This window comes from Schistocerca piceifrons, chromosome 6 (assembly GCF_021461385.2).
Source record: "Schistocerca piceifrons isolate TAMUIC-IGC-003096 chromosome 6, iqSchPice1.1, whole genome shotgun sequence".
NCBI classification, from domain to species: domain Eukaryota; kingdom Metazoa; phylum Arthropoda; class Insecta; order Orthoptera; family Acrididae; genus Schistocerca; species Schistocerca piceifrons.
Window position 1 is genome coordinate 430698204 of NC_060143.1, and position 27946 is coordinate 430726149.

Consider the following 27946-nt stretch of genomic DNA (forward strand, 5'->3'; position numbering starts at 1 on the left):
GCACATTTCTAAAGTAGCGGGACTTAAACCAAGTGGTAATACCTTGGGTGACGGTTGTCGATCGGCACACAGGGATCATAGTGGATCGCAATGAGACCAAAATGGAGGTTACGATTCATGTTCAGGGAGCGATTCTTGAACACGAACATTATTCCCTTAGGCTCCTTCACAAAGTGCGGTGTTTGGATACCAATATTATCAGTAAGCGTATTATACTGCACAGATATTCCCGCTTTCCGCGACGATGGCCTGCAAACTCAAATAACTATCTGATCGATTCTTCTGGCGACGACACATCTTCTAAGTTCAGTACGAACTTGTGGCCAGGCCCCGCAAGCTCTGAGAATTACGTTTCCCCGATATTAAAGCGAAGACGTCCATTTTGTTTGCACGATGTAATGTTTTAACGTGTACACAGACACCGCATTCTATTACATCTCGTTTATTTTCTGTCTGCTGCCGATCAATCTGACGCCTCGTGTCAATATTTGGTGTATCAACCCTAAATTGCGACATATCAACGGTTTTTTTATAAATTTTGTTAGTTTCTTGGGTGCTGATATCTTTTCAAAGACGCACCTCACTACCGGAGTCTTATTATCACGCTGGGGTCAGGTATTTTGCCTCCCCCGTTGAAACAGCTTCCCCTCAACAACCTGGAAAACTGTCTGGTTCATCCTAGTCTTCTTATATTACTGATGGTGATCTCTCTGTCATTGTTTAGGGTCATTCATAGTTTGATATAGACTGACGACTGTCTTTTTGGTATAGGCCTTCGCCCGGCTGACCAGTGTGACGAATATCACCATCACACTGACACCTTACTTCACAGGCTGGTCTCTTGTGGACGGCATCATTAGCTCTGGATTCTTCGACGATTGGCTTTTCTGTCCTGAAGGCTTCAATCCGTCTTCTCGAATGAATTTCTTATTCGACTGAACGTATCCTTTTTTTTGTCAGACGAAAACGAATAAGATCGTCTGGCTCCTGGGTCAGTACGTTCACTATGTTATCGCCAGTATCTGGAGACCATGCACTATAAGTGGCTGCTGTTGCTACGTTATCGAGTTCTTTTTGCAAATATTCTTTTTCTTGTGCTTTTGTCCAGAGGGCATTTGTTAACTTCCTCTGTGGTGTTTGATTCCTCCCTGTTTCTGGTGCCCAGTAACGTAAAGGATTGTTTTATTGACGGCCGGTGTGGCCGAGCTGTTCTAGGCGCTTCAGTCTGGAACCGCGCGACCGCTACGGTCGGAGGTTCGAATCCTGCCTCGGGCATGGATGTGTGTGATGTCCTTAGGTTGGTTAGGTTTAAGTAGTTCTAAGTTCTAGGGGACTGATGACCTCAGATGTTAAGTCCCATAGTGCTCAGAGCCATTTGAACCATCATATTACTTTTATAAATGTCAATTTGCCTTTACTACAGCAGACAATATTGTGGCATCCTGATCGTAGACAGAAGGCCGTTCCTTGTTTTCTATACAACTCATAGCCGCCTCATTTATTAATGATTTAATTTGCAAATGCAATTTTTATTGTTCATTGTTAAATGTCCCTTAGGTCATTATAAAATTCATACTGATTACGTAAAGGAATCCGGGTTGTTCTTTTACAAATAATAGAAGCCTTTGCGAAATCAAAAACTAGCCTTCTTCTGACAACGATCAGGAGCCGACCAGAATGTCTTCGATCTCTTTCGTGTTTCCCGTGGCAAAGCTGTGCCCAACTGGGAACACGGCAATCTAGTATGAAATGCAATACCTATATAAGTATTAGATTAAAATCGAAAAAAATGAAATATATCAATATTAAATTAATTTTTTTTATAATACTAGAGATGGGAACATGTTGTCGGTAAAGCCAGCTTAAGGAGATAAGGAAGTAAACTTGTCTACCACTTTGTCTAGCGTTACTGTTTTCCAGCTTATTTAAAACTAACATACGTACAAGTTTACATGTACCATGCTGTTCATTTACATATACATTCTTTATTTCCTGCAAGGAAACAAAGAGGACGAGTGTGATTACCAGAAGTCTTGTTACAGGTTTTGTTTACTTTACTTGTCCATAAAGTGGCTCTGTTGCATCGTATTTACATTTTCCTACGATAGAAAGTGCTATGAATGAATAACAGACCCATTAACTACACGGTGATATTCAGAGACGTACGATATAATACGATGGACCAATACCGGTACAGTATTTCCTGAACGCTGTATTGGAATGGGTGGTCTTATTTTCCATGGCGATATTTAAACGCACTTGTGCAGGAGATCCTAGTGGATACGAAGGTGGAATTAGTTGCCAGAATTGTAGCTGCCTGTGATGTGATTCGAGATATACCAAGGATATTTGGCTGCGTGCGTCAGAATCTTGTTCGCCGATGTCATGCTTGCAATGGGGTTGATAGCCGTCAGTTTCAGCACATTTTGTAAGGTACAATACAAATCACACCTTCATTGTGTCAATAATGATATTTGCAGTGAACTAATGTAAGTAAATAAGTGCACAGTTGTGTGATTTTATTCCCAGTTTCCCCTTAAGTTGGCTTATCCCACCCCAGCTTCCCTACCTCAAATTTTTCAGTGGAGTATTCTCTATGTCCCGTTGAATTTTTTTGCACGCTCTTCCGGAAACAGCCTGTAGAATTAAGAGGCAAATATGGGGAAGCACATATATCCAGTTAGTGTAAATAAATCTCAATAACTTGATCCATAAGAAAATAGCCTCGCGGAGTAGCCGCGCGGTCTAGGGCGCCTTGTTACGTCCGTGCGGCTCCCCACGTCGGAGGTGCGAGTCCTCCCTCGGGCATGGGTGTGTGTGTTGTCCATAGCGTAAGTTAATTTAACTTAGGTTAAGTGGTGTGTAGGCTTAAGGACCGATGACCTCATCAGTTTGGTCCCATATGAGCTTACCATAAATTTCCACAATTTTCTATAAGAAAATAACATTATCAGGATATCAAATGGTTCAAATGGCTCTGAGCACTATGGAAATTAACTTCTAAGGTCATCAGTCCCCTAGAACTTAGAACTACTTTAACCTAACTAACCTAAGGACATCACACACATCCATGCCCGAGGCAGGATTCAAACCTGCGAACGTAGCGGTCGCCCGGTTCCAGACTTTAGCGCCTAGAACCGCTCGGCCACTCCATCCGGCATCAGGATATCCGGACTGCTTTGAAAATTATCCGCTGGATTTGAAGGCGAATCAACTATTATTCCGGTGGCGCCAGTTTCGTATGTCTACCATGATGAACGTTACAAATCAGTCTCGTTAACCACCTTCGACTGACAAGAAGTGTAAAGTTCAGAAACCACTCACCATGCAATCTTTTCTTGGCGGCAAGCAGTACACATTCGTTACAGAAGTTGACCAACATTTGTAAGTCCAGGCTGCCTTCCTTTCTGAGGGACAATTCTATAAACATAGCAACATGAAAATCAACACCAACGTAGATACAAGTCCACTGCCCTGCCTCACATACCGCCGCCGACTCCCGGTGTTGTGACGGGCCAGAAGTTAGAAAGAAAACTGTTCATAGTCACCGCAGTCGGGAAAACTTCTCGTCGCTGGTGGAGCCGCTTAAATCGCCTTCTCCGACCGCATCTTCTCTCGGCCAGCCTAGGGAGTTATAGAATTCCATACGCAAATATAGGCGAGCATAATAACAATCGATCAAGTAGAAGAAATTATAGAAAGGATATAGGAATACGTGAAAAGAAATTAACATATTATGTTTCAATAGCTGCTTGCGACCGGGGCAGAAATACACTACTGGCCATTAAAATTGCTACACCAAGAAGGAATGCAGATGATAAACGGGTTTCATTATATATTATACTAGAACTGACATAAGATTACATTTTCGCACAATTTGGATACATAGAACCTGAGAAATAAGTACCCAGAACAACCACCTCTGGCAGTAATAACGGCCTTGATACGCCTGGGCATTGAGTCAAACAGAGCTTGGATGGCGTGTACAGGTACAGCTGCCCATGCAGCTTCAACACGATACCACAGTTCATCAAGATTAGTGACTGGCGTATTGTGACGAGCCAGTTGCTCGGCCACCATTGACCAGACGTTTTCAATTGGTGAGAGATCTGGAGAATGTGCTGGCCAGGGCAGCAGGCGAACATTTTCTGTATCCAGAAAGGTCCGTACAGGACCTGAAACATGCGGTCGTGCATTATCCTGCTGAAATGTAGGGTTTCGCAGGCATCGAATGAATGATAGAGCCACGGGTCGTAACACATCTGAAATGTAACGTCCACTGTTCCAAGTGCCGTCAATACGAACAAGGCGTGACCGAGACGTGGCACCCCATACCATCACGCCGGGTGATACGCCAGTATGGCGATGACGAATACACGCTTCCAATGTGCGTTCAACGCGATGTCGCCAAACACGGATGCGACCATCATGATGCTGTAAACAGAACCTGGATTCATCCGCAAAAATGACGTTTCGCCATTCGTGCACCGAGGTTCGTCGTTGAGTACACCATCGCAGGCTAACAGTCATTGGATCTCGACCAACGCGAGCAGCAATGTCGCGATACGGATACGCTAAATCGCGATGGGCTACAATCCGACCTTTATCATAGTGGGAAACGTGATGGTACGCATTTCTCCTCCTTACACGAGGCATCACAACAACGTTTCACCAGGCAACACCGGTCAACTGCTGTTTGTTTATGAGAAATTGGTGCTGATGTCAGCACGTTGTAGGTGTCGCCACCGGCGCCAACCTTGTGTGAATACTCTAAAAAGCAAATCATTTGCATATCACAGCACCTTCTTCCTGTCGGTTAAATTTCGCTGTCTGTAGCACGTCATCTTCGTGGTGTAGCAATTTTAATGGCCAGTAGTGTATTAGCAGAGAGTTATCGAAGTAGACTGAAATAGTGTAAGGACTTCCAGAATAGAGTACTGAGTGGGTTAAGGATGTTTTGTTTACAGTGATATTAGGCTGCGTGTGGACAGTCATGTCGGTGCCGACCAGCGACATGTGGAAGGAAACGCGTGTGGCCGTGGGGATCGACCCTCTGTGCCGGCAGCAGCAGGCTTGGCCCACGTCGGCTGCTAGCAGAGACAAGCGGAAGGCGTCTGCGCAGGACGTGCTGGCGGCGCCCCTGTGGCAGGAGCACCAGCCAGCGGCGGCTGCCGACGAGGAGTGGAGCGCCTCCTGCGACGACCCGGCTGCGCAGCCCCTGTGGCAGGAGCAGGGGCAGGGACAAGTGCCGGCGGAGTACCTGCAGCTCCAGCGGCGGCGGGGGCGGCTGCCGGGGCGCCTGCTGGCGGTGGCGGACGCGCTGCTAGCGTCGATGGTGATCGCGCCGCTGGTGGTCACCACCTGGGTCGGCGTCTGGACGCTGGAGGAGACGCACCAGCTGCCCGCCCTGCCCTGCTTCCTGGCCGCCCTCGCCGTCCACCTCACGCTCGCGCTCTTACAGGTTCGTGCCCCGGTCCTGTCTATGGCCTAATTCTTTAAATGTTACAAAAATACCCTTAGGGGACAAAAGTCATCGGATGCCTCCCAATATCGTGTCGGACCTCCTTTTGCCCTGGATAGTGCAGCGACTCGACATGGCATGGACTCAACGAGTTGTTGGAAGCTCCGTGCAGAAATATTGAACCATACTGCCTCTATAGTCATCCATACTTCCGAAAATGTTGTTGGTGCAGTATTTTGTGCACGGCCTGACCTCTAAATCATGTCCTGTGAATGTTCGATGGCATTCATGTCATGCTATATGGGTGGCCAAATAGTTCGCTCGAATTGTCTAGAATGTACTACAAACCAATCCGAACAGTTGTGGTCTGATGATATGACATCGTTCCCAGAGTGAGATTTTCACTCTGCAGCGGAGTGTGCGCTGATATAAAACTTCCTGGCAGATTAAAACTGTGTGCCGGACCGAGACACGAACTCGGGACCTTTGCCTTTCGCGGGCAAGTGCTCTACCAACTGAGTTACCCAAGCACGACTCACGCCGCGTCCTCACAGCTTTACTTCTGACAGTACCTCGTCTCCTACCTTCCAAACTTTACAGAAGCTCTCCTGCCAACCTTGCAGAACTAGCACTCCTGAAAGAAAGGATATTGCGGAGACATGGCTTAGCCGACTTCCGTAAAGTTTGAAAGGTAGTAGACGAGATACTAGCAGAAGTAAAGCTGTGAGGACGGGGCGTGGGTCGTGCTTGGGTAGCTCAGATGGTAGAGCACTTGCCTGCGAAAGGCAAAGGTCCCGAATTCGAGTCTCGGTCCGGCACACAGTTTTAATCTGCCAGTAAGTTACATATCAGCGTACACTCCGCTGCAGAGTGAAAACCTCATTCTGGAAACATCCCCCAGGCTCTGGCTAGGCCTTGTCTCCGCAATATCCTTTCTTTCAGGAGTGCCAGTTCTGCAAGGTTCGCAGGAGAGCTTCTGTAAAGTTTGGAAGGTAGGAGACGAGATACTGGCAGAAGTAAAGCTGTGAGGACGGGGCGTGAGTCGTGCTTGGGTAGCTCAGTTGGTAGAGCACTTGCCCGCGAGAGGCAAAGGTCCCGAGTTCGAGTCTCGGTCCGGCACACAGTTTTAATCTACCAGGAAGTTTCATATGACATCGTTGTTTGGGAACATGAAGTTTACGAATGGCTACAGATCATCTCCAAGTAACCGAACATAACCATTTTCAGTCAATCATAGTTCATTCCGTGTAAACACAGCCCATTATGGAGTCACCACAGCTTGCACAGCGCCTTGTTGGCAACTTCGGTCCATCGATTCGTGGGGTCTCCCCCATGCTCGAACACTACCATCACCACTTACAAACCGAAGTCAGGACTCGTACAACAAGGACACGGATTTCCAGTCGTTTAGGGTCCAACCGATGTCGTCACGAGCCCAGGAGAAGTGCTGCAGTCAATGTCCTGCTCCTAGTAAAGGCACGTTAGTCGTCTGCTGCCACAGCCCATTAAGGGCAGATTTTGCTGTACTATCCTAACGGATACGTTCGTTGTACGTCCCACATTGATTTATACGGTTATTTGACGCAGTGTTGCTTCTCTTCTAGCACTGACAACTCTACTTAAACACCGCTGCTCTCGGTCGTTAAGTAGAGGCTGTCGACCACTGCGTTGTCCGTTGTCAGAGTTGAGAGGTAATGCCTGAAATGCCACTGTGGAACTTGGAATATTGAATTCTCTAACGATTTACGAAATGGAATGGCCCATGCTTCTAGCTCTAACTACCATTCCCTGTTGAAAGTCATCTAATTCCAGTCACGTGGCCATAATCAGGTTGGACACCTTTTCACGTGAATGACGTGACTACAAATGACAGCTCCGCCAATGCACTGCCCTTTTATATCTTATGTATACGATACTACCGCCATCTGTAAATGTTCATATCTATCCCATGACTTCTGTCACAACACTGTACATTCAAGCTGGACATATTCGTCTTCAGGGAATATCGCGATTGTTACTCATATAAAACTGTCCAAATTCAGTTTCCAGATCACTTTCCTTGCTACAGGTTTCGTTCCAGCTGTCCACCTTTAGATCTGTTACAGAAAAATTAACCTACATATGGTTCTAACTAAAAATGGCTTAAGATTCATATTTCAACATCAAATTCCGAACTGAAAACTCACTCTCATAATTAACCATACACCAGACTACTGCGGATATATAGAAGTTTTTTTAGGAAACCTGATTGGTAAAAAAAACCTACAGCGCTGAAAAGCGCTCCCCCTCTCTCTCCCTCCCTCTCTCTCTCTCTTTCTCTCTCTCTCTCTCTCTCTGTAAAAAGCAAGACACTACACCAAACATCAGCTGCAGGGGCCCTCAGCACACTGGCAGCGGCGAACTGGACACGATAGAGAAACTTCAGTGTGGCACTGTACTCGGCCTCGGACAGTACAAACCCCTTAACGATCTCAAATGAGAGGAAGAAACGATATTTTTTTTAATATGCGAAGTTTACTTTAAAGTTTTGAATAACATGAAACTTAAGAACATTTTTGTACATGAATTACACTCATGTTGAGAAAAAACAGAACACCTTGAACGACTGGAGGTAGGTTGTTCACATTCACGGGACATGTACAGTAGGATGTTCCGCAGAAATGATTAGCGTTTCAGTCACCTCAGTTCAGCATGTGTCCTCTTGCCTAATGGGCACAGGGTCCGTCATGGACACTGATAACATCTTCCATGCGTGATGGTATCGACGTATATAAGGCGCGAATGGGGTCTGTGATATAGCCATTGAGTCACAGTGCTGCACACGTCGTTTCGCCATAACCCACACATTTTCGACTGGGGACAAATCTGGTGGTCTGCCGGGCGAGGGCAAAAGGCTGACATCTTGTGACACTTGTTCATGCAACAACATGTGGTCGTACATTGTCTTGCTAAAAATGGCGTCTGGGTTGTTTTACAGAAAGGGCGTGGCTACGGGTCGCATTAAGTGATTCACGTAGGTCATACTGGTCACAGTGTACCGAGTAGCACCCTACACCATAAGGCCTTGAGTTGACCCTGTATGCAGTCACTGTGATGCCACTCCCCCTGTCTGCGGCGAACCAAAATGCGGCCACCATTTTCAAACAAACAGAACCTGGATTCGTCCGAAAGCATTATCTGATGCCATTCCTGTCCCCAGTGACGTCGTTCCATACACCATGGCCGCCTAGCATGTTCGTCAAAGGTAGGCAGAGAACTAGACGACGTGCACGTGACTCACGCCACAGTAAATGGCGACGGACTGTCTCCCCTGATAGTATACGATGTGTTTAACTGTTCCACTGTTGCGCCAGAGCCGAGGGGGATTCAGATCTGTCCTGCAATACCTTTTCGATGAACTGTCGATCTTCTCGGAGGATGGTCTCGATGGTGCGACCTGACCGATCTTGTGTTCTACGGCCTTTCGTGAACTACACTCCTGGAAACTGAAATAAGAACACCGTGAATTCATTGTCCCAGGAAGGGGAAACTTTATTGACACATTCCTGGGGTCAGATACATCACATGATCACACTGACAGAACCACAGGCACATAGACACAGGCAACAGAGCATGCACAATGTCGGCACTAGTACAGTGTATATCCACCTTTCGCAGCAATGCAGGCTGCTATTCTCCCATGGAGACGAACGTAGAGATGCTGGATGTAGTCCTGTGGAACGGCTTGCCATGCCATTTCCACCTGGCGCCTCAGTTGGACCAACGTTCGTGCTGGACGTGCAGACCGCGTGAGACGACGCTTCATCCAGTCCCAAACATGCTCAATGGGGGACAGATCCGGAGATCTTGCTGGCCAGGGTAGTTGACTTACACCTTCTAGAGCACGTTGGGTAGCACGGGATACATGCGGACGTGCATTGTCCTGTTGGAACAGCAAGTTCCCTTGCCGGTCTAGGAATGGTAGAACGATGGGTTCGATGACGGTTTGGATGTACCGTGCACTATTCAGTGTCCCCTCGACGATCACCAGTGGTGTACGGCCAGTGTAGGAAATCGCTCCCTACACCATGATGCCGGGTGTTGGCCCTGTGTGCCTCGGTCGTATGCAGTCCTGATTGTGGCGCTCACCTGCACGGCGCCAAACACGCATACGACCATCATTGGCACCATGGCAGAAGCGACTCTCATCGCTGAAGACGACACGTCTCCATTCGTCCCTCCATTCACGCCTGTCGCGACACCACTGGAGGTGGGCTGCACGATGTTGGGGCGTGAGCGGAAGACGGCCTAACGGTGTGCGGGACCGTAGCCTCGCCGATACCCCAGGAGCAACAGTGTCCCTAATTTGCTGGGAAGTGGCGGTGCGGTCCCCTACGGCACTGCGTAGGATCCTACGGTCTTGGCGTGCATCCGTGCGTCGCTGCGGTCCGGTCCCAGGTCGACGGGCACGTGCACCTTCCGCCGACCACTGGCGACAACATCGATGTACTGTGGAGACCTCACGCCCCACGTGTTGAGCAATTCGGCGGTACGTCCACCCGGCCTCCCGCATGCCCACTATACGCCCTCGCTCAACGTCCGTCAACTGCACATACGGTTCACGTCCACGCTGTCGCGGCATGCTACCAGTGTTAAAGACTGCGATGGAGCTCCGTATGCCATGGCAAACTGGCTGACACTGACGGCGGCGGTGCACAAATGCTGCGCAGCTAGCGCCATTCGACGGCCAACACCGCGGTTCCTGGTGTGTCCGCTGTGCCGTGCGTGTGATCATTGCTTGTACAGCCCTCTCGCAGTGTCCGGAGCAAGTATGGTGGGTCTGACACACCGGTGTCAATGTGTTCTTTTTTCCATTTCCAGGAGTGTATTTTGCACACACCCATTGAACTGCCGAGTAGCAATTCCATGGATCGATGCATCACAATCTCCAGTACCAATAATGCGCCCTCTTTCAAAATCACTGATTTGGCGGTATGGATTGTGAATACGTCTGCTCAAGTCACACTGATCTCTTACCTTCGGTTTATAGCGGCAAAAAGGGGCGGCAAGAGTATTTTACCGGTAGGTGGTATTGCGCCGCGACGGTGTTGACCTTGAACCTAATCATTTCTGCAGAACATACTAATATGCCGGCCGCGGTGGTCTAGCGGTTCTAGGCGCTCAGTCCGGAGCCGCGCGACCGCTACGGTCGCAGGTTCGAATCCTGCCTCGGGCATGGATGTGTGTGATGTCCTTAGGTTAGTTAGGTTTAAGTAGTTCTAAGTTCTAGGGGACTGATGACCACAGATGTTAAGTCCCATAGTGCTCAGAGCCATTTGAACATACTAATATACAGTACATGTCCTGTGAAGATGAACGTCTTATCCCTAGTCGTTCAAGGAGTTCTTTTTTTTCTTCTGAACATGACTGTATATCAGTCCATAGAGGGCACTTTTGAACACTGCTGGTCCTACGCTTGCCAAATGAAAGGAGGAGAAGATATTTTTAGCATAAGTTACTGGTTTCTCAGGCTTAAGCTTACCGAAACTTAATTAAAAAGTGTTTTACACCAGAAGCGTTTCGTTATTATTTATAAAGCATTTTTCTGAGGTTATTCTGCAAATTGGATACACATATTTGTACATTTTTGGTTGTTTTATAGTAGAAACAGTATTTTTTGTATAAAGTAGGTATGCACTTTAATTATGGTGTTTCTGGTTACTGTTTACACGTTCTCCAAACCACTGCTCCTTCCCTCTTTTTTAGCAGAGGTTGATGTCGAAAGACTTCGTTTCACGCAGACGCTTGGTAGTTTTTCTTTTCTGCACTTTTTCTTACACTGAATTTGTGTTATTTGCACTTATCCTCACTTCTGGAGATCATAATGGTGTTACTTGTGTTTTCACTTACCACGGTATGTCAATGTTGATCTCTGATCGTCTGTTTAGTGCAGGTTGTGAGCATTGCCAGCCTGTGAAAATACATGGCCCCTTGTTTATTTTAATAATTCGTATGTGTGAGGGTGGAGGGGGGGAGGGAGCTCGGTAATGGGGACAGGGAGAGAGAGAAAAAGAAAGAGAGAGAGAGAGAGAGAGATTTCAATAATTCGTGTGTGTGTTGGGGGGGGGGCGATGGGGAGAGGCAGGAAGGAGAGAGAGAGAGAGAGAGAGAGAGAGAGAGAGAGAGAGAGAGAGAGAGAGGAGGGTATATATATATATAGTTAGTGTACAATAGTTAAAATATCTTGTATGTTCAGCAGAGGTGGAGGAGGGGGTGATTGCGAGCTGTGGTTAGCTTTTTAAACGATGTGGGGAAATTTGGTGATTATGGGAAAGAAGATTATAGGAAAGAAGCTGGGAGCCTATGTTTATATTTGTAGAACGTTGTATTAAGTGAGCAGTCAGGTTACAGGGTGTGCGGTTGGCCAGATTAGTCTGATCATTTATGAGATGATTCTTTTCGTTTATGGTTTCTCAAGTATGGTAGTTTTCTTGTAAGGTGAGGAAGAATTTTTTGTTCTTGTTTATGATATTGATTTTCATGTCTGTGTCTCTGGTGGTAATTTTATGTTGTTGCTAGTGTAAGTGTTCTACAAAGATTGAATGATTTGTCCTGTACTTACAAGCTCTTACATGTTATTTGTATCTGGTGTCAAATGTCCTCCTGGTTTGATCTATGTACCTTCCATCACATTTATTGTATTTCACTTGGTAAATCCCTGATTTTTTATACAGATAAGTTTTTTCTGTATTTTTTAATTGAATTGTGGTTTTGTGGGGCTATTATTATCCCTTGCTTTTTAAAAAAATGTTGGATATTCTATGTATGTATTTGTGATCGTGTATTATCTCTTTTTTTCCGTTTCTTTTTCACTTTGTGTTGTTCGTGTTCGTGTATCTTGGTTGTATCACTGTCAAATCGTTCTCTTCACTGAATCTTACATAATTATCTCAAATTTCACCCGTACAAAATAATGATACTCAAGCAGCTAAGTGAAACGGATTTTATGCAGTGCAGAGAATTTTGTGGCATAATGGACACTATTCTTACGGAAGCTGCAGATGTCCTAATGTTCATCTCTGATAAACCTCATTTTCACCTGGGTAGATGTGTTAGTGTACAAAACTGTCGGTACTGGGCATCGGAGGACCTTCACCAAAAACCTCTCCACAACTCAAAAGTAACAGTGTGGTGTGTTATCTCCAAGATAGGGAATGATGGACCTTACTTTTTTGAAGAGGAAGGAGCAGCAGATACTGCGACAAGCGTGTGCTAAGTCGAAATGTTAAACAACTTTCTTCGTCCAGAACTCGAAAGGCTCCAGGTGAGCATGAAAGAAATGTGGTTTCAGCTGGATGGTGGCACAGCTCAAGTGGCGAGAGCATCGATGGAAGTGGTTCGACAGACGTTTCCTGCACACGTCATTTCACGATTTGGTGATGTTCCTTGGCCGTCATGCTCTCCCGATTTATCTATCTCTGACTTCTTCTTGTGGGGATACTTGAAATCAAGAGTGTACGTGAACAAGCCCCGCACAACTGATGACTTATTTCTCTTCGTCAGGAAACAGAAGCTGTGCCGAATGAAATGTTGGAAAGAGCTGTGTGTAACTTCCAGGAGGGGATCCAAATAGGTATCCGGCAAGTAGGATGTCATCTCAATGCCAATATTTCCAGAACCTAATCAAGGTATGTGGATTTCATACCTGCAATATTAGTACTATTACCAAATGCAAGATTTTCTTAGTAAAACCAGATTTCAGTTAATCAGCAGTGAAAAACATGAGTTTCCTCTGCCCCACCCTGCATAATATCGCGGAAGGCATTAGGGGTCAGGGATTTGCTTATACTGTTGCAAAGACGGAGGGAATAACGATCAAATTGCGAACGAAAAGAGTTTTGTGACTGAGGCACCAATCCAGGTAACAGAAAAATGTGGATCTTCCGGTCGATGGACTGATATCTACAGATTTCTTTGATAAAAACTTGGTTGTTATGAATTATGCGACCGAAAGTCTGTGAATCCGTGGGGAACGGATCGGTTCAAAATGGCTCTGAGCACTATGGGACTTAACTTCTGAGGTCATCAGTCCCCTAGAACTTAGAACTACTTAAACCTAACTAACCTAAGGACATCACACACATCCATGCCCGAGGCAGGATTCGAACCTGCGACCGTAGCGGTCGCGCGGTTCCAGACTGTAGTGCCTAGAACCGCTCGGCCACCCCGGCCGAATGAACGGATCGGGATGAAAATGGAACATGCGTGCGAGCTCTTCACAGTACGTGTGCAGGAAAGCGGCAACTTTTTTACACAAGGCTTGGACAGCTCTTTTACACAAGGCTTGAACGAGAAAAGAAAGGCATGTTGAAATTCGAAGGCGAATAGGGAGAGGAAGTAAACCGTTGGCCTACGAGAAAAGCAGGTTTGTTAGAGAAACTAAAAAGTGATAGTGGGAGAGACGTGCGGGTCGTAAGGTGGCTAATAGAAACTAGTGTACCGGATGAGAACGAGTACAAACGGAATGAGGGAAGCTACCGTTCCAAAACGGGAGATCATATCTGTGTGTAAGTGTGTGTGTGTGTGTGTGTGTGTGTGTGTGTGTGTGTGTGTGTGTGTGTGTGAGTGTGTCTGTGTGTATGATGTCTTAGAAAAGATGCAGTCAGGAATATGCATATCGAACGTACTGAACACTAAGGATGAGAATATATTTGTAGGATTTCTAGTACTGACGGCAGAAACAGTACCGAAGCAGAGGTCTTTCAGACTGCACATCAGTAAGATCAAACAACAACTAAAAGCGCGAATAATTACATTGAGAAAGAATAGCCATACAAGTCATTTAAATGCAAAAGAAAAAGCCGCTTTTACCGAGCCTCGCACAATGTATAGCGCTGTTTTTCACTTGCCTGGAGATACGTTATCTTACACAGGTAGCATCAAACATGAAACCCTGCTACTGGAAAGGAAAGGTGGGATGTTCGCAAACTACTGAACACCCAGGCACAAAAGGAAATGTTGGTGCAGTAAATGTAGAAAATATTGTAGGATGTGATAATAGTATCTGTTAAAAGTAGATGGAAATCTCCATTGATAATTATTCCAAAAAAGACGAATGCAAGTGGAAAACGAAAGTGGCATGCAGTCACTGACTATTGGCACCTAAATGAAATCTCATATATTCCGTCTATCCACCAACAAGACGACGATCTAGAAAGGACCAAACATTTCTCGTCATTCGATTTAGCAAAAGGTTACCACGTCCTATTAGACGAACAAGATCGAAAAAATCGCTTTCAGTACACCACATGGGCATTACGACAATGAAGTATGCTAATGACTTTAAAAACACTGAAGGTACAATCTTCTGGATTTTTAGACTGCATCTTATTTCTTCTATACAATCGACGTTTCGACCCCTGTTCTGGGATATTCTTCAGGATCTTGTGGTGTCAGCGGTGCACTGACTGTTAAGTCAACCGTGGACGTCACAAGATCTCGAAGAACATCCCAGGGGAGGGGTCGAAATGTCGATCGTCTAAAAGAAATACGGCTGTTCAGTCAACTGTGGACATCACAAGATCCTGACGAAGGTCCCAGCAGAGAGGTCAAGCCCTCGATCGTATTGAAGAAATGTGACGTGGATCTAACGGTCTAGAAGCTTTTACGTTCAGTAAGAATGAGCACAAAAACCTACAGATTTACGTAAGACTAAAAAACTGCTTCACATACTTTTAGAATCTTATAAACTCAGCTTTAACAAGAATATCAAGTGCCAAACTGTTCAGTTTCCTGGAAGGCATGGTTTTTTCGGGTACTTCTTGGAGGAACACAGTATTTGGCTGACGGCAGTGCTTGAGAGGCTTAGATTACAGGTCAACAAATGTGAATTTCTGTGGAAAGAAATCCTGTTTGTGCCCTGTCACGTTCGCTAAGGACTTAAAGCCAGGCTCAAATAAAGTCTAAGTGAGAAAAAGCAGTCACGGACAAAAACCACAAAGCAGCTTAGGGCTTTCCTAGGAACTCTCGGATACTATAGGCGATTCATAAGTAATTCCAGCAAAATCGCAGGTGATGGCAGAAGGGGGAGTGGTCGAGTCAGCAGATGGCTTAAAATAGCGCTTGGGGAGATGGACGCAAATAATTCTCCGATATCTCGTCTGGTTGCTTCCTCCTATGGATATTCCATAAGAATTTCTAAAATCACCGGGCAAGTGGCAAAAAAAATGAATATTCACATTGTTGTATAGAATGATTGAGACTGGCCAAATACCATCAGACTTACGGAAAAATATCATCCACAGAATTCCGAAAGACAGGAACAGCCAACAAGTCTGAGAATTACTGCACTATCAGCTTAACAGCTCAAGCATCCAAGTTACTGGCAAGAATAATGTGGAGAAGAACGGATCTGTTACGTGATGATCAGTTTGGCTTTTAAGCTACTCTCTCGCACCAAACTTATCTACGTCCCGCTACCAATAAGAAATTTCATCGGTTTCCTGGCACTCTGGATCCAAGAAATTCATTTTTTTCTTTCGCAGTCGACTCCCTTCTTACGCTCTTGCTTAGTTTCCTGGCACTTCGCTCTTTATTAGTGACAGCCATTCATGTTACATTCGGTCTTTGGCGTAATGACCAGCTTGTTTTCCATTTGAAACATTTGACAACATTCGACTGTGTGCACGGGTCTCCGCACCTGTTCATGTTGCTCAGCTACCAGCTCACTACTCACAGTCCTTCCGTTACCCTAGCCGGCCGCGGTGGCCGAGCGGTTCTGGCGCTGCAGTCCGGAACCGCGGGACTGCTACGGTCGCAGGTTCGAATCCTGCCTCGGGCATGGGTGTGTGTGATGTCCTTAGGTTAGTTAGGTTTAAGTAGTTCTAAGTTCTAGGGGACTTATGACCTAAGATGTTGAGTCCCATAGTGCTCAGAGCCATTTGAACCATTTGAACCGTTACCCTACAATTACTGGGCAACAAGGCTGGGTCATTATCCGCTCTCCTAATTGGAACTCGTATATTGTCGCACCCATTTCCCATCACGGTTGCCCCGTCTTCCTCAATCTCTTATCGGAGCGAGAATCTCGTATAACGCACGTGAAACGCTTCATCGCTATCTTTCCATTCCTGTCACGCATACATATCCTTTCTCTTGCCGAACCTATTCCGCTTGTGTGCTAATCTCTTTGCTGCTGGTTACATCAACGATTCTCCACTTGCACGCGCTACTGTTTTGATTCTATCGCCATGTTCCCCTCAACGAACACAGCTATACTTAGCTTACAAATGACCGCAAGACTGTCTGTCAACTCTGACTCTCGCGTTGTACCTTGAATGCCTTCTCTAGTGATGCTGCACTGCAGCCGCGAGCTAGCCGCGAATCTAAAGAGGTAGGTGAGTCGCGGGTTCATGACACCCACCATTTCTTATAAGAAAAGCTTTTATATTTTTACTTATATCAACATTCAAATTTTACAGATAATTTTTCGGAGAATAAAGTATCACGAAAACTGAGAGTCCCGAAAATGGCAAGCATTTATAGAACTCACAAGATACGATTAACACACCATACAAATTCGGTTGCCTGGCTGAGTGTCTTTCCACGTAGATGGACTTGCGGCATGACTGATAACATTTTAGCCAGGCAAAGACGTACATTTACAGTCTGACAGAATCGACTGGTAGCAACAAATCGGATACGGTTCGTGAATCCGCAGGTAGAATCAGCAAACCGCCGGCAGTTGATTAAAAGAATATGGCAAGGGAAAGACCTTCCATTACGAAAATAAAAAGAACACAAAACTTACTACCCAAATGTACGTGGAAACGTCCGAAAGAAATAGTATTTATCTCATTTGCACGCTTGTGTAGCCACTGCCTGCTGACCAACGTTCAGAATCGTTGTTCTTGGTGAAATACTAATAATTTTTAATCCACACTTTCATTTTATGTTGTGTAAATTATGACACTGTCGCACGTGCAGTGGACCCACGGTCGGTGTATAAAGGAGGCGCCACGGCGTTCTTGATTTCAGTTCCGGAGAGGTCGTGCGACGGCCTACTCACCTGAAGATGGCGACCAGGTGGACCGCCGAAACATAGTGTCCAGTTGACGATGTGTTCCGGCTGGAGACCCGACATGAATACAACCATTTATTATACCGGGATAGTTTACGGGGCCATATCTGTGCACATTATTCACGCGCCTCCATGCGAGGCATAGTTACTGTCCAACTCATTACACGGAATATAGTTCGCGAAGAATTTATGCCCTGGTATCGACATGTCCTCTGTTTATTGTTCTCGCCAGTTGCGCTGCAGTGTCATTCATTCATCCATCACTCGCCAAAATTTACAATTTTGCATTTTGCGTCGGTACTTGTATGAACAAACATTTGTGACCAATTTGCATAGCTCTTCTGTGGTGAGAATTTTTTTTTCCGCTTCATATGCTTCCTGAACCGTTTAAGACATTGTAATTAAGTTTTCACCAAAATGTGTTACAAACAAGTCCTCACTAAATGACGTATAGCCTTTTTTCACAGCTATGTTAATAACAGAGATATCGGCATCAAATTTGCTTTTCAAATGGAACTACAGTAATTTCTGCTGCTAGTATCGAGGAGCTAAAACATACAAAGTCAACGGCGTTTCATTCTAGTCATGTGGATACTTTCGTTGTACGAACGTCGGACACGTAAGCTATTGCGAAATTAGAATATTTGATGATGGTGGTATTGTAAAAAAAAACCACATTAAAAATGCTATGATACAGTATTTAGGAGAATAATGAAACGCGAAGCTACAAGAATACGTCTTAGCCGATTTTTAATATTTTTTTCATCCTTTGTAACTCAGTTGTTTTCATTTTTGGATGGTTGCATCGAGCACAAAATTATAATGCGTGAAAAGGTAATTTTTGTTGTAGAAAAGTTGTAACTGGATCGAAAACGGTTACAAACTTGCCGATCAGTTGACATAGTTTGTCAAAGAATATGTCTAATTCTTCTTTGCTTTGCCTGTTGTTCGAGCAGACTCGTGGATTCGGCTGTCGGGAGCCTTCAATCTTCCAGTTTTTTTTCATAAAACACAGTGAACGTCTTTGCCTTCGCTTTCACTTTTGCCTTATTGAAACTATGCTTTATTCTTGCGTTAATTATAAGAGTTCGTCTTTACTAAAAGGCATAAACTGAGGGGACAGAAGTCTTGGGATAGCGATATCCACGAACTGTCACTAAAAAATGCAAATGTCGTGTGACTAGGGCCTCCTGTCGGGTAGACCGTTCGCTGCGTGCAAGTATTTCGGGCTGGTTCATTTAGCTCTGAGCGCTATGGGACTTAACAGATGAGGTCATCAGTCCCCTAGAACTTAGAACTACTTAAACCTAACCAACCTAAGGACATAACATACATCCATGCCCCGAGGCAGGATTCGAACCTGCGACCGTAGCATTCGCGCGGTTCCGGACTGAGTGCCTAGAACCGCTAGACCATCGCGGCCGGCAAATACGTAATCAGTTCCGTTTGTTGCATTGTAAAATGTTAATTACATCCGGAGATATTGTAACCTAAAGTTGACGCTTGAAACCTCCGACGTTCAGTTGCGTGTTGTAACAAACCCGGGCCACGGTCGGCGAGCAGCATCTGCAGGGACATGTTTACGATGACGACCGTGTTTACGAGTGTGGCTGTAGTGCACTGTTGTGGTTTGGTCTAGCTGTCGCAGTGTCCGCATGTAGCGCTTGCTGCTATTGTTATTCTGCATTCGTCTCCGCACGCAGACCAACTGTAGTACTCCGTGTTACCAGACGTCTGTGATAGTGTAGTGTTGTAGGAACTATGACCATGGTGTATTCGAACTCTGATAAGGCGGAGATGATACTCATCTATGGCGAGTGTCGATGAAATGCAGCTGAAGCCTGCAGGGTGTATGCAGAACGGTACCCGGACAGAGAGCATCCAATTTGCCGCACATTGCAAAACATCTACCGCCAACTGTATGCAACAGGTATGGTGGTAGCACGCAAACGGGTCCGTAACAGGCCCGTCATAGGAGAAGCGGGTGCAGTTGGTGTGTTAGCTGCTGTTGCCATGAACCCACACATGAGTACACGGGACATTGCGAGAGCCGGTGGACTGAGTCAAAGTAGTGTCATGCGCATACTGCATCGTCACCGCTTTCACCCGTTTCATGTGTCGCTACATCAGCAATTACATGGCGATGACTTTAATCATCGAGTGCAATTCTGCCAATGGGAATTAACAGAGAATGCGTTGCAGTACTATCTGTTAACCGATGAAGCGTATTTCACAAACCACGGGGCAGTGAATCTACGGAACATGCATTACTGGTCCGTGGACAATCCTCGCTGGCTCAGACAGGTAGAGCGACAGCGACCGTGGACTGTAAATGTATGGTGCGGAAGCATTGGCGACCACCTCATTGGTCCTCACTTCATTGCAGGGTCCCAAACAGCTGCAACATACATCGCGTTTCTACAGAATGATCTGCCAACGTTGCTCGAAAATGTCCCACTGGAAACGCTTCGACGTATGTGGTACAGCATGATGGTGCACCTGCACATTCCGCAATTAGCACTAGGCTGACCCTTGACAGGATGTTCGACGGGCGTTTCATAGGACGTGGAGGACGCATAAATTGGCCATCCCGTTCTCCTGATCTTACACCTCTGGACTTCTTTCTGTGGGGTACGTCAAAGGAGAATGTGTACCGTGATGTGCCTACAACCCCAGAGGATATGAAACAACGTATTGTGGCAGCCTGCGGCGACATTACACCAGATGTACTGCGGCGTGTACGACATTGATTGCGCCAGAGATTGCAATTGTGTGCAGCAAATGATGGCCACCACATTGAACATCTATTGGCCTGACGTGTCGGGACACACTCTATTCCAATCCGTAATTGAAAACGGAAACCACGTGTGTACGTGTACCTCAGCCCTCATGGTAATGTACATGTGCGTCAGTGAAAAAGACCAATAAAAAGGTGTTAGCATGTGGACGTAATGTGCTGTTCCAGTCTCTTCTGTACCTAAGGTCCATCGCCGTTCCCTTTGGATCCCTACGTAATTCGGTGCTCTCCGATACACAGGATCGAACAGCGGAGGAGTGGTACTCAAGCGTCAACTTTAGGCTACAATATCTCCGGATGTAGTTAATATTTTACAATGCAACAAACGGCACTGATTACGTATTTGTTTATATGTTCAGATGTGCTAACAAAACTAGCGGGGTTCCATTTAAAAAAACGTAGGTTTGTGTTAAAAATGATACTTCCGTTCATTTTTTAATGGTTTGTATTAACCAGTTACACTAGCCCCTCTCCTCACGTTCGGTCTGTGGAATCGATTCGTCAGTATTTGATGTGGTTTACGAAATATATCCAGCGGTAATGTTAGGTGACTCACCCTGTACAGGTTAATGTAGCTACAATGAATTTATGAAATCCGTTCAATCATTTATAATGGCCTTGCACTAGGGTCAGTCAAAGAGTAATACCTCCTATTTTTTTCTCCTTAAATAAAATTTATTACGTGAAAAATTTGAATTTGGCGCTATTCCACAAAGCTTCTTCTCCAAACAACTGTAGTAGTAACTTTCTGCGTCAGCAGGTCCCAGTACTACACCCGCTTCCAAAATCGCCGTTATCGATGTTCGTATTAGACAGCATTCTGTGATAGAAATTTTGATTGCAGGTCAAATGCCCATTCATAATCGTTAAAGACTTATAACTGTGTACAGGAATGCAGCGGTGGATATCATTAACTTCAGAAGACGGTTCATCGCTGTAACGAAGCTGAAGAGCAAACACCGTTGCCTGAGGAAACGTGGAATGGTAGACCGGTGATTGAAGTGACTCCACAGAACATACAGCGACTCGGTGACATCGTCCGTGGTGACCGGCGGGTGATTGAAGATGATATGTGTCGCAATACCTCCTTCTGTAAAGGCAGTGTGATGACTATTATTCAGTGGCTGGTATACTTAAAGGTTTATGCAACTTGAGTACCAAGAATGTTAAACGACCAGAATAAAGAGACAAAAAATTGCTTCCCAAATCTTACAGCGCTTCCGTATGGAGAGTTTCTGGAAAAAGCTGTGACTAGAGAGGAAGCATGGGTTCATTTATTTTAACCAAAATCAAATGAGCAGTCAATAGGAAGCCATCAGAGAAACTCACCGAAGAATAAAATGTTCAAACTGTTTGGTGGGCAGGGACAGTTATGGGTACAGTAAGCTTTCGAAATGTGGTGCTACAGAAGAATGCTGAGTAGATGGGTAGATCACATAACTAATGCGGAGGGATTGAATAGAATTAGGGAGAAGAGCAGTTTGTGTCACAACTTGACAAGCAGAAGGGACCGGTTGGTAGGACATGTTCTGAGGCATCAAGGGATCACAAATTTAGCATTGGAGGGTAGCGTGGAGGGTAAAATTGTAGAGGGAGACCAAGAGATGAATACACTAAGCAGATTCAAAAGGATGTAGGTTGCAGTAAGTACTGGGAGATGAAGAAGCTTTCACAGAACAGAGTAGCATGGAGAGCTGCATCAAACCAGTCTCAGGACTGAAGAACACAACACCAACATACTGGGATGCGGAGGTTTTGATTGTGGTTGGATTTTTGGAGCAGGGGTGCACAATAACTTCTGCCTAGAACCTTGAAACAGATTAAACCACGTCTCCAGCGACTTCGTCTAACCAATTTACGGCGAATGTTCTTCTTTATCATGACTATACAAGACTATAAACAAGGCGTCGCACCACTGAAGGGATTGTGAAAATTTGATGGAAAGGCTTGCCTCATCCCCCGTACAATCCTGACCTGGTATCATCAGACATCCATCTTCGGGCTGATAAAAGAATCTCATCGTGGGACTGACTATGAAGATGACGAGAAGGTGAAAAAGTCCGTTTGTCAATGGCTTCGAAAGCAGGATTGTGGGTTTTACCACACCGGAATACACGTCCGTGTTAAAAGATGGTCCAAAACTCGGGAAATGGACGGAGATTATTGAAAAGTCATAAAACAATCGTCAATGTTGTTGTTTTCAACCTGTGCAGTTGCATTTGAAAATCTTAACAAATATAAAAAAAGCATAGGAAGCATTACTTTTTGACAGACCTACGTAATTTGTAATTGACTTTACATGTACTTTTTACGTAAATGTAAGAAGAAACCAGTGTAAATGCTGTAATTAATGTTACAAAATTCACACACTTACGTTTCTTGTTAATGAAGTTGAATGTTATTATCTTCATACCGAAAGAAAGCCGCAGTAGACAAAGCAAAAATATATTATTAAAAAAAAAAATGAAATGATCGATACCCACCAGCATCGGAAGCTTTCTAATATGCGCAGTCCAAGGAAAATAAGTAAGAAGATTATTCACCGTAAAGGAATTATTCACATGGAACTGAATTCGTTAGATGTGATTTACATGTACAGACAAACAAATGATAACAATTTACAAAAATGGTATAATTGATTCAAGAGATAAACGTTCCAAAATTGAGCACGTCAATGATGCGTTCGTCCTCTTCTGGCTCTTATGGAAGCAGTTATTCGGCTTGGCATTGAATGATAGGGTAGTTCGATGTCCTCCTGAAGGATATCGTGCCAAATTGTGTCCAATTGGTGCGTCAGATCGTCAAAATCCTAAGATGGTTGGAGGGCCCTCCCCTGCAAACGTTCCCAAATTGGGAGAGATCCGGTGAACTTGCTGGCGAAGGTAGGGTTTGGCAAGCACGAAATCAAGCCGTAGAAACTCCCGCAGTGTGTGGTTGGTCGTTATCTTGTTGAAATGTAAGCCCAGGATGGCTTTACATGAAAGGCAACAGAACGGGGCGTAGAACATAGCCGAGGTACCGCTGTGCTGCGAGGGTAACACGAATGACAATAGAAGGGATCCTGCTATGAAATGAAGTGGCATTCCAGACCATCACTTCTGGCTGTCGGACTGAGAGTCAAGTTGGTATCCCACGGCTGTCTTGAATCTTTCCAAACACGTTTTCGGCCTGAAATCTCCCTGAATGGAGTAGAACTGTTTTCAGTGACGAGTCCCGCTTGGAATGGAGTCCTGATGACTAGCGAAGAGGTATCCGGAGAAGCTCTGGACAGTGGTGAGGGTACCAACCTGGCTGTGCCCCGCGATATGACCCGACAGCCAGGAGCCGTGGTCTGAGTTGCCATTTCTTTTCAGGAGGACTCGTTTGGTAGTCATCGGCGGCCTTGCAGCATAGCGGTACGTCGGTGATGTTCTACGCCGCACTCAGTTGGCCTTCCCCACATATGGCGATAGTCTTTGTGCTTGCCAAACCCCACCTTGTCCAGCAACGTCACCGGATCTCTATCGAATTCATATTGTGTGGAGCATTATGACCAGGGCCCTCCAACCATCTAGGGATTTTGACTATATAACGCACCAATTGGACACAGTGTGAGGTGATGTTCCTCAAGAGGACAGGAAATAACTCTATCAATGAATGTCAGCCCGTATAAGTACTTGCATAAGGACAAGAGGTATTCCAACGCGTTACTAACTTGCTCAATTTCTGACGCTCTTTCTCTCGGATAAACCAACCATTTTTTCAGAAAATATAATCATTTGTATGACGGGCATATGATAAGTCCGTGCAAAGTCCGAGAGATGGCACCACCGACTTGTATCGAGGACATGTTTAATTAATAGCATCTTTGGAATGAACGTACACCAAGTTTCAGCCATATTGGTCTATTTCTTTGTGTTTGGCATTCTTGTGAATCAAGGAAGTCGAGTGATTGTCCAAAAATGGACGAAAAAGAATTTCATATGGTGATTAAACATTATTTTATGAAAGGAAAAACGCCTCAGGAGACTAAAGAGAAGCTTAATAAACATTAAGGTGAGTATACACCTTCGATTAGAAAAGTTTATAAGTGGTTTCAAAATTTTCGGCGTGGCCATATGGACACAAGTGATGCTGAACGTTCTGGACGCCCTGTGGAGGTTACGTCTCCAGAAATCATTGATAAAATCCATGATATGGTGATGGATGACAGAAGAGTTAAGGTGTGTGAGATTGCTGGTGTTGTGGATATCTCGAATGAATGGGTACATAATATTTTGCATAAACATTTGGACATGAGAAAGCCATCCGCAAGATGGGTTCCGCTATTGCTCACGCTTGACCAAAAACGGAATCGTGTGAAGTGTTGCAAGGACTGTTTGCAGCTGTTCAGGAAGAATCTGCAGGACTTTAAGCGTCGATGAAACATAGAGATATTATTATACTCCTGAGACCAAACAACAATCTAAACGATGGGTTACCAAAGGAGAATCTGCACCAAAAAAAGGCGAAGACCATTCCTTCGACCTGAAAGGTTATGGTGGCTCTCTTTTGGGATTCGCAAGGGATAATCCTCATCGACTATCTGATAAGGGGTAAAACTATTACAGGTGCATATTATTCATCGTTATTGGACCGTTTGAAAACCGAGCTGCAAGAAACACGCCGGCCATTGGGCCGAAAAAAAGTCGTTTTCCACCAGGAAAATACACCAGCATACACCTCAGCAGTTGTGGTCGCAAAATTAAGGGAAATTGGATTCCAACTCGTTTCACACGCCCCATATTCTCCAGACTTGGCTCCCTTGGATTACTATTTGTTTCCCAATTTGAAGAAATGGCTAGCAGGACAAAGGTTTTATTCAAACGAGGAGGTGATTGCAGCAACTAATAGCTATTTTGTAGTCTTGGACAATTCCTACTATTCAGAAAGGTTCAACAAATTAGAACAGCACTGGACGAAGTATATCAGTCTAAAGGAGACTATGTCGAAAAATAAAAAAAGATTTACCCCAAACATGTAAGTAGTTTTCATTTTTGCGCGGACTTTTCAAACGCCCCTGTTATGTCCGCAATATAACACAACAAATATTCCGCGATAACCAAATTTATTTGACCTTCTGTCACTCAAAACAAAACTTAAGTTCGACTACACAACACTTGGCTGGCTGTAGCGCCAAGGAGAAATCAGAGTCACTAGTAGAGAATACAAGTCCAAACCACTGGCAACCAGTCGATACCGACGCGTCGCAAGTTTCCAGCCACGGAGGCCACAGTACGGTTCGGTCGTCGTGAACCCAGCAGCCGGGTAGTAGATTGAACTGGTTAAACGGCTTTTTTTTTCCTTTATTGTAATTTTCATCACCTGATACAGGCGGGCTGTCAGCAGCATAGTACGCTGCTCTTCAGCCTTAAGTGGAACAATAACAAGACATATGGGTGATACAGACAATACAGTAAAACCGGCGGGCAAAAAAAGGAGATTTAAAAAAACAATAAACATGAAGCCGTTCACGCTGGACTCGAAAAAACAGGAAACACTTGGTGACATGGCGCTCAGAACACGGATGACGGCGACGGCACACGTGAACAGTTGATGCGTGACGGTGACAGAACACTAAACACAAATCGAGGCACACGCACGACACACAGATGGCGATGATCTCCGGCGCGCGAATGTTCACTGAGCGTGTATGAGTCCGGGGACCTGCCAAGAGAGGAGGTGGAGGAGGAGGAAGGGGAAGGGGAATGGGAGAGGGGAGAGCAGAGATGCCGTGGGCAAAGGAGAGAGGGGGAGGGAGGAAGGGGGAGGGGAAGCCCGGGGGAGCGGCGAGGAGGGAGGGGGGAAAGGAAAGAGAAGGGAAGGGAAGGGAGGGAGGGAGGGTGCCTAAAGGAAAGGACACAGGAGGTGGGGGGGGGGGAGGATCAAAGTTGATAGGAGGGGTAGATGCAGGGGAGGAGGACATCATCAGGGAGGGGGAGCTGGCGGAAGCCACCTTGGGAGAGGGTAAAGAGGGTGGAGAGATGAGACCGGGTGAGACGTGCGAATACAGGCGCGGCAGCGGGCGGGGGTGGGAGAGGATCGGGGAGACGAGTGGGTGAGGAGGATCGAGTTTGCAGGAGGTGTACAGGATCCGTATCCTGGTTAAACGGCTCAGGGAGCTCGCTTAAATCTGCAGGTCCGGCCAATCAGAGTGTCGGTAGATGGCGCCCTTATACGGTTGCTCACTCTGGTGGCAAGGGCAGTGCCGCAAGGGTAATCCGTATCGATAGTGGTGTGTACGCTGCCGCTAACCCCGCGACTACGCGTTCACTGGCGCCAGTTGTTGACATCGTGTGCGGCGCCAGCGGTACTCGCTGTGTGCCGCGCGTGTTGTAACACGCCGCGCCGAGTTGACGGCCGCTGTGCGGCGGCCGATACGACAGCCCCTCGTATGTCTGTAAATGCAAATCACATAGACCGATGTCAGTCCAATTCGGATAATTTCTTCGTCGTTCTTCTTTTTTTTTCTTTTGTTTGTCTTATAGTGTATTAGGTTTGATCACAAGTGAGGCCGCAGGTACTGTAACTAGCACTGGAGGTTAGAAACTGGTCTTGTTAACTCACTGTCCGATAGTACTACGTGAGATGCAGAGTAAGTGTACGGGTCGCGTGGCCGCAGGACTGCCTTCCGCGGCGGCTGCCGGCGCGCTCGGACGACTTCCGGACGGCGTCGCGGGGCTACACGCTGCTGGTGGCGGCCACGTGCATCACGCAGTGGCGAGCCGGCTGGGCGACTGCCAAACCGCTGACTCTGCGAGCCACGCTTCTCTTGTCTGCCGCCTGCCTCGTAGCCCTGTTGTGCGTGCGCTCGGCCAAGGGCCTGCTCACGCCGCCCTTCTTCGTCTTCCTGGACCGCCACGGCGAGTTCTTCACCATCTCCACCAGGTTCCGCACATCGGTGAGTCACTCCGAGCTGCGCCTTTGCTAACCCTTAACACCGCCTACGGCTGCGCGTCGTGGTCTAGCACGGTGCAGCATCGTCAGCAATCACGCACGCACTGGTTATGTGTTGTTGTTGTGGTCTTCAGTCCAGAGACTGGTTTGATGCAGCTGTCCATGCTACTCTATCCTGTGCAAGCTTCTTCATCCCCCAGTACTTCCTGCATCCTACTTCCCGCTGATTCTGCTTAGTGTATTCATCTCTTGGTCTCCCTCTACGATTTTCACCCTCCACGCTGCCCTCAAAAGCTAAATTTGTGATCCCTTGGTGCCTCGGAACATGTCCTATCAACCGGTCCCTTCTTCTTGTCAAGTTGTGCCACAAACTCTTCTTCTCCCCAATCCTATTCAATACCTCCTCATTAGTTATGTGATCTACCCGTCTAATATTCAGCAATCTTCTCCAGCACCACATTTCGAAAGCTTCTATTCTCTTCTAGTCCAAACTATTTCATTCCGGCTTGTGTCAATGTTGCACCCCTGTGTGATCACAGCACAGGAGGGCATGAAATAAGACCACTGGAAACGAATAAAGACCTTTTACTGCTTTCGATCATGTTCAAATTCCTCGAATGGTTTTGAACGGTCCCTAGTGGCTCCACTCGGTACATCAGGGCAACGATTACGATCGGGTTCCGCATCGAAGTGCTGAGATCATGCTCAGTATGGT

General features: G+C 45.9%; 1 protein-coding gene across 1 annotated transcript in view; it reads left to right on the top strand.

Annotated features, from left to right (window-relative positions):
- The first annotated feature begins 13688 nt into the window (after window positions 1-13688).
- LOC124803366 overlaps window positions 13689-27946 on the top strand; it is a 401666-nt gene continuing 387408 nt past the window's right edge. Inside the window, exons 1-2 of the mRNA XM_047264552.1 lie at window positions 13689-13721; window positions 26957-27235. Of these exons, the coding sequence (XP_047120508.1) occupies window positions 13689-13721; window positions 26957-27235 (312 nt within the window). The remainder of the gene's footprint in view (window positions 13722-26956; window positions 27236-27946) is intronic.